This window comes from Ranitomeya imitator, chromosome 4, assembly GCF_032444005.1.
Source record: "Ranitomeya imitator isolate aRanImi1 chromosome 4, aRanImi1.pri, whole genome shotgun sequence".
In the NCBI taxonomy this organism is placed as follows: domain Eukaryota; kingdom Metazoa; phylum Chordata; class Amphibia; order Anura; family Dendrobatidae; genus Ranitomeya; species Ranitomeya imitator.
Genome location: NC_091285.1, coordinates 431,413,893 through 431,428,866, shown reverse-complemented (window position 1 = coordinate 431,428,866; position 14,974 = coordinate 431,413,893). Strand labels below are relative to the sequence as shown.

At 42.9% G+C, this 14,974-nt stretch overlaps 1 protein-coding gene across 1 annotated transcript in view; it reads left to right on the top strand.

Annotated features, from left to right (window-relative positions):
- The window catches only part of SEC11A (SEC11 homolog A, signal peptidase complex subunit), a 74,357-nt gene that overhangs the window by 33,721 nt on the left and 25,662 nt on the right, over positions 1-14,974 (top strand). The window contains exon 2 of the mRNA XM_069765547.1: positions 3,865-3,974. Coding sequence (XP_069621648.1) covers positions 3,865-3,974 — 110 coding nt within the window. The remainder of the gene's footprint in view (positions 1-3,864; positions 3,975-14,974) is intronic.

The window sequence follows — 14,974 nt, the reverse complement described above, 5'->3', positions numbered from 1 at the left end:
ATAGAAAGGCAAATGAGCAACACAGTGCTATATAATATGATGACTGCAGTATATTAAGAGGATAAAAGCTTTGGGGGAAGGAGTACTTCTTTAAATCCCATCTCATCAAGAAGCTACCATCAATGCTTAGTCTTACCATACTGTATCTTAATTTTAACTTTGCTTGTAACACTTTACATTATACTTTACTGGCTGTTTTTGCTCCTTATTTTCATATTTTATAAAATTCTGTAAATACAAGTAAAAAAACAATTCCAAATGTTCTATCCTTCTTCTTTCTACAAATCTTCTAGAAACCAGTAACAAGATAGTCTGAAAATCTGCCATGCATATTACATAGACCTACCTACTGTACATGTAATTCCTGTGTTTTATTTTTTCCACAAATAGGCTAATTAAAGTGAATATCTGTGTTGTGACAAGCCCTCTGTTTATGACTAAACTATTAATTAGAATATACTGTAATAGGCAAGACCAGAAAAGCTATAAAAAGCTAGTGTTATTTGTATGCTCAGGTAAAAAAAAAACTAATGAACTATACATCTATGGCTTGGGGGCACACTTTATTACCAGTGGGCCCCATTGCTTAAAGGGAAGGTGCCGCGTTTTAATATTGTAAAAAAAAAAACAAAAAAAACTCTTTAATTCCTTATTTTTATGTTATTTTCAAGTGCATAGTATTTATTGTTTTTTTTTTTTATTCATTTTTTTTTCTGCCACTGGGCGCCACCATTTTCATTTGCAGGACTGTAAGTGTAGCTGCACGACACTTAGTCTTCACATACGGCTGCCCTGGACATAGACAGCTGCAGTCGGGAGGCGACTCCATACCTAGCATTGTCTGCTCTCTGCTCTGATGTGGCCACGCCCCCTGGGCTGTCTCCACATCACAGCAAAGGCAGGAGATCAGCGCCATCTTGCTTCAGCCTACAGTGGAGTGTACCTGTGAGCTCCACTGTGACTGAGAGCCGTGCTGTTGGAGGGGCAGCTCCATCTGTCTCCCCTCACACTCAGCGGCCGTTCCCTGTCCTCTGCTGCCTGGTGTGTGGCTGAATCTCTAGAATCGCTAGAGAGTCTGAAGTGCTGTGGTCTGATGTTCTCTTATCAGGAGCTGCAGAGAGGTAACAGAGGGGGATGGGGGAGGCTCTGTGCTGCTCCGACCTCACTGCAGCTCCTCACAGGACATCAGACCCTGCATCTATTACTATACTGTGCTGAGCCGTGTATCTAATCCTCTCCTGTGTGATACTGACTGCTGAGCCGTGTATCTAATCCTCTCCTGTGTGATACTGTCTGCTGAGCCGTGTATCTAATCCTATCCTGTGTGATACTGACTGCTGAACCATGTATCTAATCCTCTCCTGTGTGATACTGTCTGCTGAGCCGTGTATCTAATCCTCCTGTGGAATACTGACTGCTGAGCCGTGTATCTAATCCTCCTGTGGAATACTGTCTGCTGAGCCGTGTATCTAATCATCTCCTGTGTGATACGGTCTGCTGAGCCGTGTATCTAATCCTCCTGTGGAATACTGACTGCTGAGCCGTGTATCTAATCCTCTCCTGTGTGATACTGTCTGGTGAACTGTGTATCTAATCCACTTCTATGCACTCCTCTCCCCCCTGCATATCTTTCCCCATTGCACACACAACTCAATGCGTGCGGTAACAGGAGCTGCGAGCGTCATGCTGTATTATGGCATTATGTGAGATCTATATGACGGTATTATGTGATCTGTATGGTGGTATTATGCTTGATCAGTATTGTGAGAATTATATGGTGGAATTGTGTGTGATCTATATGGTGGTATTATGTGAGAACACTGGCAGCATTATGTGTGATCTATATGGCGGTATTATGTGAGAACACTGGCAGCATTATGTGCGATCTATATGGTGGTATGTGAGAACACTGGCAGTATTATGTGTGATCTATATGGTGGTATGTGAGAACACTGGCGGTATTATGTGTGATCTATATGGTGGTATGTGAGAACACTGGCGGTATTGTGTGATCTATATGGCGGTATTATGTGAGAACACTATGGCAGTATTATGTGTGATCTATATGGCGGTATGTGAGAACACTGGCGGTATTATGTGTGATCTATATGGTGGTATTATGTGAGAACTGTATGACAGTATTGTGTGATCTATTTGATAGTATTGTGTGTGATCTATATGGCGGTATTATGTGAGAACACTATGGCAGTATTATCTTCAGAAAGCGGACCCATTCTATGGTGGTTCTGGCTGAGCACCTGCACGCGGGTCTGGGGTAATAGAGGGGACAGCATGACCTCCAGTTAGGTGTAGTCAGGGGAAGGCTGGTGAGGTAGCTGAAGAGAGGGGTCTCATTTTTATCGTTACTATATGGCTACATTTCCATCCCAGCATCACCCCAGACTGCGCCTGTCGCCTCGCTTTCACACATCGCCAGGACAGGATGGAGAAGACAGGATCTGAGGAGGGGAATGGGGTCTGCATGCAAAGTCTGGATCAGACCAGGCCATCAATCCGCAGAAATGTTTCCTGGATTTTGTGGAGCAGATGGTCCATCCATGTGTATAAAAGACAGCGCTCTATGTACAATCCCTGGCTGCTCCGCGCACCGAACAGGGGGCCCCCATAGACCAGCACACTGCTCTCCTGAAATACTCTGTGCTGCTGTCACCCTGCTCCCTCCACCACCTATCTCCCAGAATCCATGCTGCCTGCCATCCTCGGTGACTGTCTACTTGTCAGTATAAGGCTGCTTTCACACTAGCGTCGGTACGGGCCTTTCGCAGTGCGTCGTACCGACGTATGCTGTGAAAGAAATGTCCGATGTGGACAGCAGAAGCAGTCTTACGACGCTTCCGCTGCCCCATTGTAAGGTTTGGGCATGAGGGGGCGGAGTTTCGGCCGTGCATGCGCGGTCGAAAATAGTGGACTCGACGCACAAACGTTACATGTAACTTTTTTTGTGACGGCGGTCCACCAAAACATGACGCAACCGTCGCACGACAGTTGTGACGTGTGGCAATACGTCGCAATACGTCGGTTATGTTAGTCTATGGGGAAAAACGCATCCTGCAGACAACTTTGCAGGATGCGTTTTTTCTCCTGAATGACGCATTGCAACGTACAGCCAAAAACGCTAGTGTGAAAGTAGCCTAAGGCTGCCGTCCACTATCAGTATTTGGTCAGTATTTTACCTCAGTATTTGGAAGCCAAAACCAGGAGTGGGTGATAAATGCAGAAGTGGTGCATATGTTTCTATTATACTTTTCCTCTAATTGTTCCACTCCTGGTTTTGGCTTACAAATACTGAGGTAAAATACTGACCAAATACTGATAGTGGACGGCAGCCATACTCTGCAGTCACCAACAAAATGGCTGCTCACTGGGTTCCTGAATATCATCCTCTCTAATCCCTTAGCAAACACCCAGAAGGGGAGGAGAGGAGACATCACACAGGTCAGCAGACTCCGCCCATATTTACTGCAGTGCAGTAATGTGAGCTATTTCTACACTAGGTTTTTCTGAAATTTCAGCAGCTGCTCCCCCTAGTGTTGAAAAGTGGAAATTCCAAAACTTTTCAAATTATTTTTCATATTTTACTAAATTATAAACAAATGATAATATTTTTTTAAGAAAATGTAATCATTAATTCTTTACATTTTTACAATTTCTGAAAAAAAATTTTTTTTGATGGCACCTTCCCTTTAAAGAAATGGGAACCGGCATGGTATTTTTTATTTTTTTGCAGGATGAATACAAGTATCAAGCATTATAAAAAATGATTACTCTTAATACTGTATTATGTTACCTGGGTGATCAGGATCTAATAGTTTCTTCTTTTTTTTTTTTTTTTTTTTTTTTTAGCTTTATTACCAAGTGTTAAACTTTGGTATGATAGTGTCCTCTGCACTGATGATATGGAAAGGCCTGATGGTGATTACTGGCAGTGAGAGTCCAATAGTTGTTGTCCTAAGGTAAGCAAGTCTGCTCCCTTCCATACGTTGCCATTGTTTGTCAGCATCACTGTGTCTAGAGCTTTCAATGGCTTTTATTTATTTTTTTCTAATGGCTGATCTTCCTCCGCTTCCAGGCTTTATACATAAATCCCACAGGTCAGCGTATAACATGTCTAAGACATCCATTTATTTTATATGGTTAAAGCTACATAAACTAATGCTGTAGCAGTTTTATTCCGTACACTATGAAGGAAATGCGTAATCCGTCATGACTTAATGCTGTTGCCGACACTAGAATATAAGGGATAGAGCCCAGATCAGGGTATCATATTGCAGCTTTCGAATAATACCAGGATCAAAATTGTAGGTGCAACATTTGTGTTGTCACTCATTTGAAGTATGGTAACAGCATAACACTTCTGTTACCGAGAAGTTGCAAAGTGTCAGCAAGAAGAGGGATCGTAGCCTGTTACGGTCATCTCTCCCCCCTGTAAATCCTTCAGTCACCCCAGGAGAGATACAAAAACGTTATTTTATGTTTCATGCCCTCAATAAGACAAATTATGTGCCTTCTGATTCTCCGGAGGAAGGTGTGTATTTTTTTTTTCTCCTAAAGAAGTGAGAACATGAGCTGTTACATATACAATTACCCTCTGTAACTAATACTGACATTTGTCAACTTGTTTCCTTATTTTTGTTTTTTTTTGTGTGAAGTTGTATGACATTAATCAAAGCTTGTTTAATACGATCATTTGGTCCCCATACAGCATGCATGATGTCATCAGCACATTACCCATTTACACGGGCTATGTGCAACTGATTTTTGTGCCAGTGTATATATGGATTTTTTTTTTTGTATACTGGTGTGGACTGCTTACTTCTGTATGCAGCTGTCTACATTAGTTGCCCCAGTGAAACAAAGTAAGGGAAATTCAATATAAAAATTAATAAATTTTATTTGTACAATATAAAAATATTACAAATATTGCAACTATAAGGCCATGTTCACACCATCCTTTTTTTCATGCGGAATCGCCGCGATTTTCCCGCTGCGGGTCCGCAGCTGTTTTCCATGCAGGGTACATTACAATGTACCCTATGGAAAACAGGAACTGCTGTGCCCACATTGCGGAAAATCGCAAAAAAAGCCGCACTGAATAGCCGCGGTAAAAATGAAGTACCATGTCACTACTTTTTGCGGAACTGCAGCAGTTCTGCACCCATAGACCTCCATTGTGAGGTAAAACCCGCAGATGAAAAAAATATCTGCGGGTTTTCTGCGGTTTGTGGTGCAGAACCGCTGCAGTGTGGCTGCCCCCCCCTCGTGCCCCAATCCCACCCTACCCCCCCACCCCCGTACCCTCATCTTCCCCCCCCCCCCCCCCCCCCCCCTCATACTTACCCGGCCTCCCGGTGTCCGTCCGGCTGTCTTCTCCCTGGGTGCCGCCATCTTGCAAAATGGCGGGCGCATGCGTAGTGCGCCCGCCGAATCTGCCGGCCGGCAGATTCGTTACAAAGTGCATTTTGATCACTGAGAGAGGTTATATCTCAGTGATCAAAATAAAAAAAATAGTAAATTTACCCCCCCCCCCCCCCCTTTGTCACCCCCATAGGTAGGGACAATAAAAAAAAATTAAGAATTTTTTTTTTTTTTTCCACTAAGGTTAGAATAGGGGTAGGGGTAGGGTATTTTCAGCCATTTTAACCCTAAAAAACTTCCTAGAAAACACACACTCTGCATAGAAAACTGCCTAAAAAAAGCATCAAAAAACGCACCAAAAAAAGGACCTGCGTTTTCTGCCAAGAGCTGCGGTTTTTAGTCCTGAAAAAAAAGGAGGGAAATCAGGAACGTGTGAACATAGCCTAAAACAGACAGGGGTATGGGACCTCCAAAAGAAAGGGGAAAGATGACCAGCATCAATAAAGCAATCAAAAAAAGACAAATGAGTCTATTATGAAATGATAAAGTACACTGTGGTATTAATCAGTCTATTAGAATTTTAATATCCCAATTTTTAATCTACCCAGATTTTAAGTAATTACTACGGTGCAGTGCAGCTTCAGCCTGGGCAATTACTTTGCTAACCGTGCTGCGCAGTGAAAGTTACACTTATTGCACAGAGTATGCTAGTTTTCAATCCATCCAGATTTTAAGTGCCGTATATACTCGAGTATAAGCCGAACCGAGTATAAGCCGACCCCCCTAATTTTGCCACAAAAAAATGGGAAAACTTAATGACTCGAGTATAAGCCTAGGGTGGAAAATGCAGCAGCTACCGGTAAATGTCAAAAGTAAAAATAGATACCAATAAAAGTAAAATTAATTGAGACATCAGTAGGTTAAGTGTTTTTGAATATCCATATTGAATCAAGGGCACCATATAATGCTCCAAAAAGTTTGATGGGCCACATTAAATGCTCCATTTTAAAATATGCCCCATATAATCCTGCATAAAGGGTAATAAGGGCCCCATAAGATGCTCCATAGACACATTTGCCCAATATAATGCAGCACAAATGTTATGGCCCCATAAGATGATCCATACTGTCACTTGCCCCATTATAGTGCTGCCCAATCGTTATGGCTCCATACAGTCACTTGCCGCATATGCTGTGGCTGTGATAAAAAAAATCACATACTCACCTCTCCGTCGCTCAGGACCCCGGCACTTTCACCTGCTCCTCGTTCGGGTGCGGCTCCATCTTCAGCACTGACGTTCAGCAGAGGGCGCGCACTGACCACGTCACCGCGCCCTCTGACCTAAGCGTCACAGCCAGAGGACGCTGATGACGGAGCCGCACCGGAACGAGGAGAGGTGAATATCGCGCAGCGCTGCGCTCCCCTCCCCGTATACTTACCTGCTCCTGGCGCGTTGCAGTCCCTGCTTCTCCCGGCGCTGCATATTCTTCCTGTACTGAGCGGTCACCGTTACCGCTCATTACAGTAATGAATATGCGGCTCCACCCCTATGGGAGGTGGGGCCACATATTCATTACTGTAATGAGCGGTACCATGTGACCGCTCACTACAGGAAGAATATGCAGCGCTGGAAGAAGCAGGGACGTGCAGGGACCGCGCCAGGAGTAGGTGAGTATAATTAGATAGCCCCCGCTCCCCCTCCCCTGCCGACCCCTGGGTATGACGCGAGTATAGGCCGAGAGGGGGACTTTCAGCCCCAAAAAATGGGCTGAAAATCTCTGCTTATACTCGAGTATATACGGTAATAATTACTGCCGTATAGTGCATATTCAACCGGGGCAATTACTTTGCTAACAGTGCTGCGCAGTGAAAGTTACACTAATTGCACAAAGTATGCTAGTTTTTAATCCATCCAGATTTTAAGTAATAATTACTGCCGAATAGTGCATATTCAGCTGGGGCAGTTACTTTGCTGACCGTGCTGAGCAGTGAAAATTATACTAATTGCACAAAATATAACCATAGGGGAGGAGAAGAAAAGTTAGATACTAAAAGATAGGCAAAAATTCCAATAGAGATACCTGTTAAAGAAGATGTTAGGAATAGAGGCAAGTGCCAGGAGCAGTGCACTCAGGTAAATGCTGGTGATGCTTCCCCATGCCCGACGAACGCCGTTTCGCAATTGGCTTCTTCCGGGGGCGTACCAGCTGAATATGCACTATACGGCTGGATTAAAAACTAGCATACTCTGTGCAATTAGTGTAACTTTCACTGCGCAGCACGGTTAGCAAAGTAGTTGCCGCGGCTGAATCTGCACTGCACCGTAGTAATTATTAAAATCTGGGTGGATTAAAAAGTAGGATATTAAAATTCTAATAGACTAATACCACGGTGTACTTTATCATTTCATAATAGACTCATTATTTGTCGTTTTTTTTTATTGCTTTATTGATGCTGGTCATGTTTCCCCTTTCTTTTGGAGGTCCCATACCCCTGTCTGTTTTATTGTTGCAATATTTGTAATATGTATTAATTTTTTATATTGAATTTCCCTTACTTTGTTTCACTTCTGTCTTTTGTGGCATTCCTTTCACAATAGACCATGTTTATCATACTTCTTTGGAGTGACCTAGCCGTCATTTAATAGGACTATGGAATTAATTAATTGCCCCAGGACTCATTGTTTTTCTGTTTTGTTTTTATAAAAAAAATCTTGAATTTTTCATCTACAAACACTTCTTTGCTGATGTGGCTGATGATTACTGTCACAGAAAGGCATGAGAAGTCATTAATTAAGCAGCTCTAACTAGTTACTTATTACATGCAGCCAAAATTATGTGATTAATTTCCTGCAGAAAGATAAATATGTACTATACTAGATGGTGGCCCGATTCTAACGCATCAGGTATTCTAGAATATGCATGTCCACGTAGTATATTGCCCAGTCACGTAGTATATTGCCCAGTCACGTAGTATATTGCCCAGTCACGTAGTATATTGCCCAGTCACGTAGTATATGGCCCAGCCCACGTAGTATATGGCCCAGCCCACGTAGTATATGGCCCAGCCCACGTAGTATATGGCCCAGCCCACGTAGTATATGGCCCAGCACAGAGCCACGTAGTATAGAGACTTAAAAAAAATAAAAATAAACATATACTCACCTTCCGAAGGCCCGTTGGAAGTCCTGCTATACTCGCCATCCGCTGCCTTTCCCGCTCCTCGGCACGCTCCCGGGATCGCTCCATTGCAAGCGGCAGCTTCCTGTCCCAGAGCTGGTGTGAGCAGGACCTATGATGATGTCGCGGTCACATGACCGCACACCAGCCCTGGGACCGGAAGCTGCCGCTTGCAATGGAGCGATCCCGGGAGCGTGCAGAGAAGCAGGAAAGGCGGCGGAGGGTGAGTATAGCAGGTTTTTTTTTAAATTATTTTTAACATGACATATTTTTACTATTGATGATGCATAGGCAGCATCAATAGTAAATAGTTGGGGACACACAGGGTTAATAGCAGCGGTAATGGAGTGCGTTACACCACGGGCCGTTACCGCTGCCATTAACCGTGTGTGAGCGGTGAGTGGAGGGGATTACGGAGCGGGCGCCGGGCAGTGAGTGCAAGGGAGTAGGGGAGGGACTAATCAAACTGTAGCCGTCGCTGATTGGTCACGGAAGCCATGACAGACAGCTGCCGAGACCAATCAACGAATGAATAACCATGACAGAAGGACAGAAAAACAGACGGAAGTGACCCTTAGACAATTATGTATATAGATTGTATACACCTACTCCGTTATATATAACATAATAATCATCAATAGATTATGAAGAATTATTAGCACAAAATATAACATGAACACTTTGTGGTCATGTACCAAAATCGCATATACCAGCCAACAAGAAGATACATGACCAAAATTAGTCGAAATATTGACGATATTCTTTATTCAATATGCCTATATTAAACATAATAGGGGGTTAAATGCTGCAAATATATTAAAATTCGTAATTACATCCAATGGTGAGCGGTACAGATGTTTACAATTAGTTACAATGTCACGCATATACACACATTCTGTTATGAGTACATATAGGCTATGTTCACACCTTGCGTCGGGTCCCTGCGGGTTCTCCCGCAGCGGATTTGATAAATCTGCAGGGCAAAACAACTGCGGTTTTCCCTGCAGATTTATCGCGGTTTGTTCCGCGTTTTCCGCTGCGGGTTTCCGCCTATACTATTGATGCTGCATATGCAGCAATATGCAGCATCAATAGTAATGTTAAAAATAATAAAAATTGGTTATACTCACCCTCTGATGTCCGGATCTCCTGGGCGCTGCACCCGGCGGTCCGGTTCCTAAGATGCTGTGGGAGAAGGACCCTTCGTGACGTCACGGTCATGTGACCGCGACGTCACCGCAGGTCCTGGTCGCACAGCAACTCTGACCGGACAGCCGCGTGCAGCGCCCAGGAGCTCCGGACATCAGAGGGTGAGTATAACCAGATTTTTTATTTTTTAACCCCAAATATGGTTCCCAGGGCCTGGAGGAGAGTCTCCTCTCCTCCACCCCGGGTACCACCCGCACATTATCCGCTTACTTCCCGCAACGTGGGCACAGCCCCATGCGGGAAGTAAGCGGTTCAATGTATTCCTATGGGTGCAGAATCGCAGCGATTCTGCACAAAGAAGTGACATGCTGCGGGTTGTAAACCGCTGCGTTCCCGCGCGGTTTTTCCCGCAGCATGTGCACAGCGGTTTGCGGTTTCCATAGGGTTTACATGTTACTGTAAACGCTATGGAAACTGCTGCGGACCCGCAGCATCAAAATCGCGGTGGTTCCGCGGTAAAAACCGCTAAGTGTGAATATAGCCATAAAGTGCAATAAATAGCACCTTATCTATTTTCTATCATAGAGTCAACAGGGAATATCCTTAAAGTGCAATTTTCCTTTAGTTAAATGATTAGTAAAGTATCCCTGATTCTTGTGTACTTGATGATGAACACAGGATTGAATAGATGTCAGATTCACAAATGAGAGCGAGCATCAGTATTCAAACAGTCATGGCCAAAAGTATTGACACCCCTGCAATTCTGTCACATGATACTCATTTTCTTCCTGAAAATGATTGCAAACACAAATTATTTGGTATTATTATCTTCATTTAATTTGTCTTAAATGAAAAAACACAAGAGAATGAAGCAAAAAGCAAAACATTGATCATTTCACACAAAACTCCAAAAATGGGCCAGACAAACGTATTGGCACCCTCAGCCTATTACTTGGTTGCATAACCTTTAGCCAAAATAACTGCGACCAACCGCTTCCGGTAACCATCAATGAGTTTCTTACAATGCTCTGCTGGAATTTTAGACCATTCTTCTTTGGCAAACTGCTCCAGGTCCCTGATATTTGAAGGGTGCCTTCTCCAATCTGCCATTTTTAGATCTCCACAGGTGTTCTATGGGATTCAGGTCTGGACTCATTGCTGGCCACCTTAGAAGTCTCCAGTGCTTTCTCTCAAACCATATTCTAGTGCTTTTTGAAGTGTGTTTTGGGTCATTGTCCTGCTGGAAGACCCATGACCTCTGAGGGAGACCCAGCTTTCTCACACTGGGCCCTACATTATGCTGCAAAATTTGTTGGTAGTCTTCAGACTTCATAATGCCATGCACACGGTCAAGCAGTCCAGTGCCAGAGGCAGCAAAGCAACCCCAAAACATCAGGGAACCTCCGCCATATTTGACTGTAGGGACCGTGTTCTTTTCTTTGAATGCCTTTTTTTTTCCTCCTGTATACTCTGTTGATGCCTTTGCCCAAAAAGCTCTACTTTTGTCTCATCTGACCAAAGAACATTCTTCCAAAACGTTTCAGACTTTTTCAGGTAGGTTTTGGCAAACTCCAGCCTGGCTTTTTTATGTCTCGGGGTAAGAAGTGGGGTCTTCCTGGGTCACCTACCATACAGTGCCTTTTCATTCAGATGCCGACGGATAGTACGGGTTGACACTGTTGTACCCTCGGACTGCAGGGCAGCTTGAACTTGTTTGGATGTTAGTCGAGGTTCTTTATCCAACATCCGCACAATCTTGCAGTGAAATCTCTTGTCAATTTTGCTTTTCTGTCCACATCTAGGGAGGTTAGCCACAGTGCCATGGGCTTTAAACTTCTTGATGACACTGCGCACGGTAGACACAGGAACATTCAGGTCTTTGGAGATGGACTTGTAGCCTTGAGATTGCTCATGCTTCCTCACAATTTGGTTTCTCAAGTCCTCAGACAGTTCTTTGGTCTTCTTTCTTTTCTCCATGCTCAATGTGGTACACACAAGGACACAGGACAGAGGTTGAGTCCACTTTAATCCATGTCAACTGGCTGCAAGTGTGATTTAGTTATTGCCAACACCTGTTAGGTGCCACAGGTAAGTTACAGGTGCTGTTAATTACACAAATTAGAGAAGCATCACATGATTTTTCAAAGGGTGCCAATACTTTTGTCCACCCCCTTTTTTATGTTTGGTGTGGAATTATATCCAATTTGGCTTTAGAACAATTATTTTCGTGTTTTTTCATTTAAGACAAATTAAATGAAGATGATAATACCAAATAATTTATGTTTGCAATCATTTTCAGGAAGAAAATGAGTATTATCTGACAGAATTGCAGGGGTGTCAATACTTTTGGTTATGACTGTACATACTGAATGCACGATACAGCTATAAGGTACAGTAAGTACAAACATCATACCCTGGGCTGTGGAGTCGGGAAGCCAAACCTCGAACTCCTCAATTTTCCTGACTCCCGACCCCACAACACTACTGAACATGTATATAAAGTGCAGCACAGATTAATCTCAACTAGAAGCCGAGATCAGGAACAGAATAGATATTTCTATAGGACATTTGATAACTTTCCCAAATTCTTATGAAAACATTGACATCACATCCCGCATTCTACTACTGTACCCAATTTATTATATATTTTAGGAGTCGGTCAATTTTATACAGACACCGACTCAGTCTCCACGACTGACTCCACAGCCCCGCTCACACCAAAAGATTAACTGAAAAAATAAAATCAATTTCTGTTGCCTAAACCTGGAGGGGGATATAGAGCTGCAGTTGTGACAGCTGAGAAGGTTTTGATTGTGTCTGTAACTAGTGATAAGAGGTTTCTGGAGTGATTATATCTGCTGTGGCTATTGGGGTTCTGAAGACTTCCTTTTTTTTTTAAGGAGGGGGCAACCACACTGCATACAAATAGGTTTACAGAACTGCACCATTACTATACCACATGAAAAACTGATGTCTCTGCAGTCAGTGAATTTGGTATTAGAAAACAAACACAAGAATATACAATGAGATGGTCATAAAATTGAGTTAGGCGGATGGTTCAACCTCTGTTACACACACACTTGTACACAAGGGGAGATATATATTTATTCATTTGTGGGGAGTACTGGAAATGGCCAAATAAACTCTTCAGCTATTTCTGAGGCCATCATTCATTTCCCAGATGGATGGCTTTTCAATTCCTAGGCATGCAACATATGCCCCCATCCTTTTCAACAGCATAGAGGACAGCTTGAGGCCTAGACAAAATTTTTTAGATTCATTTTAACCGGTTTCTGCTAAACAAGTCATGTATGCCACAATCAGAAATTATTTCCCGATACCTGTGTACATGTTCATCCAAGTAACCATGTGGCTGTGCCAACTTGTATCAAAGGTAAGTGATAACTTCAATGCACTAAATAAAGATATCTATTCTATTTTCACCACTCCTCTGCCTCCTGGATTCCTGCTTTGCTGGGGTCAGTGCACTCTTAGAAGATTGACAGTTCAGAGCAGTGGCAAGCATGCGCCGTTGGTATAAATCGTACAGTCTCTCGCGCTGCTTGCCGAGGCTGCTTTGCCTGTGCTGCATTACCCGAGCATGGGGCCACTGAAGCTGGTCGGATGAAGCATCAGCTCGCTGCCTAGGAAACCCACCACCTCTGATAAAACTGCTGTATACTGTAAAATTAAAAATCCGCACATTCCTGAGAACAATGAAAATGTTTAAGTAAATTGCAAAGTTGCTTGACTTTTTGTTTAAAGCACACTGAAATTGTATACGTTTAAGCAGTTGAGACGACCCTGTAAAAAAATCACAGCCTGGGGAGGGGGGTTGTGTTGAACCCACCACATTAACTTTTTGTCACAAAAAAGATCCCCGCTGCCCTCTATCTTCAGGACAATTACACAATTGACCGACGATCAACGTAGGGGGCCGCAGACCGTTTCCTCTAATGGAACGGTTATTGGAGAAGTAACATGGAGCGTATGGTATATACACCTCCGATTCCAAGGCATGGAATATATGTATATACCCCCAGTACGGTCATTGCCAGCTCCACAGTAACAAAATCAACTACCTGCTGGCACCACCAATCGTTACAGGCTGATTGGACACCTGACAGGTAGCATGTGGTTTTCAGGTGTGTGGTTTACAGAATAAAAGGAGCAGAAGTGTTAAATTTTATATTTAACCCAGAAAGATAGGCTGTGTTTATAAAAAAAAAAAAAAAAAAAATATACACAAATTTTTACAAAGGGGACAAAATATTACAGCATATACAATTACCGTACATAAAGTAACAATTAACAAAGGATTTTCTAAATGCTTTTCTAAAAGCAATCCGAAACATCTGGTTAGCGTGGATCAAACTTACACTGATTTATATCTTCCTTAGCTTTGAACACAGATCATAATTTGCCGTGTTTTTTTTATTTTTTTTATCTGCACCTAAATTACACCTAAACACACATACCCTTGACGACTCGTAACAGGGCTGGTCATGGAATGTGGCTTCAGTTTCAGAAAATTATGATATTACCAACATTTGCGATCTCTTTGCTCCGGAGAGTTGGAAGCCATTCGATGTCGCAGCCATATATTTTTTTTTTTTAAATCAGTCGTTTACTTTTTCATAGTTGGCTGACAACAGCTGTGACTTGTTTACTATCTGGCCACTATCAATTTGGGGTTGAATGGCATGTCTCAGTTATGAAAAAATATGCACGTTCTTCTCCCATTAGTCTTGAAGTTGAAAATGTATTCCCCAGCAATATCAGATCAATGTTAACCCCAATATTCATAACTGCACATTGGAGACACAAAGTCTGGGGAAGTTCTTTCATCATAGCAGCTCATCCCAAAGAAAACCCTACTATTTCTCCTTTTACCAAACAAAACCCCAGACTTCATGTCTATTCCAGCAAATATAGCAGTCTTACTTACCTGTCCACTCTCCCCGTGCTTCAAAAGGAGTTTTAATTAGGTTACTACTTGGCTACCACTAATTTCCTTTCTACTCCATATATCAAATGTGTAATTCTTTTTCAAGGAGGGTTGTAGATTGTAAGTTCTTCCTCCTACTGGAGATTCTGTGTGCGAGGTGGGATTTTTATTCTGACAGACCCCTTCAACATTTATCACTCTGTTTATAAAGGAATGAGGCGCTCTGTTACCTAGTGTGCCCCCATGTTGTATTGGGATGTTCATTTTATGTAGGGTCTTTCTCCTACTCGGGATAAGGCAATATATTGTCAGAAACCATTTG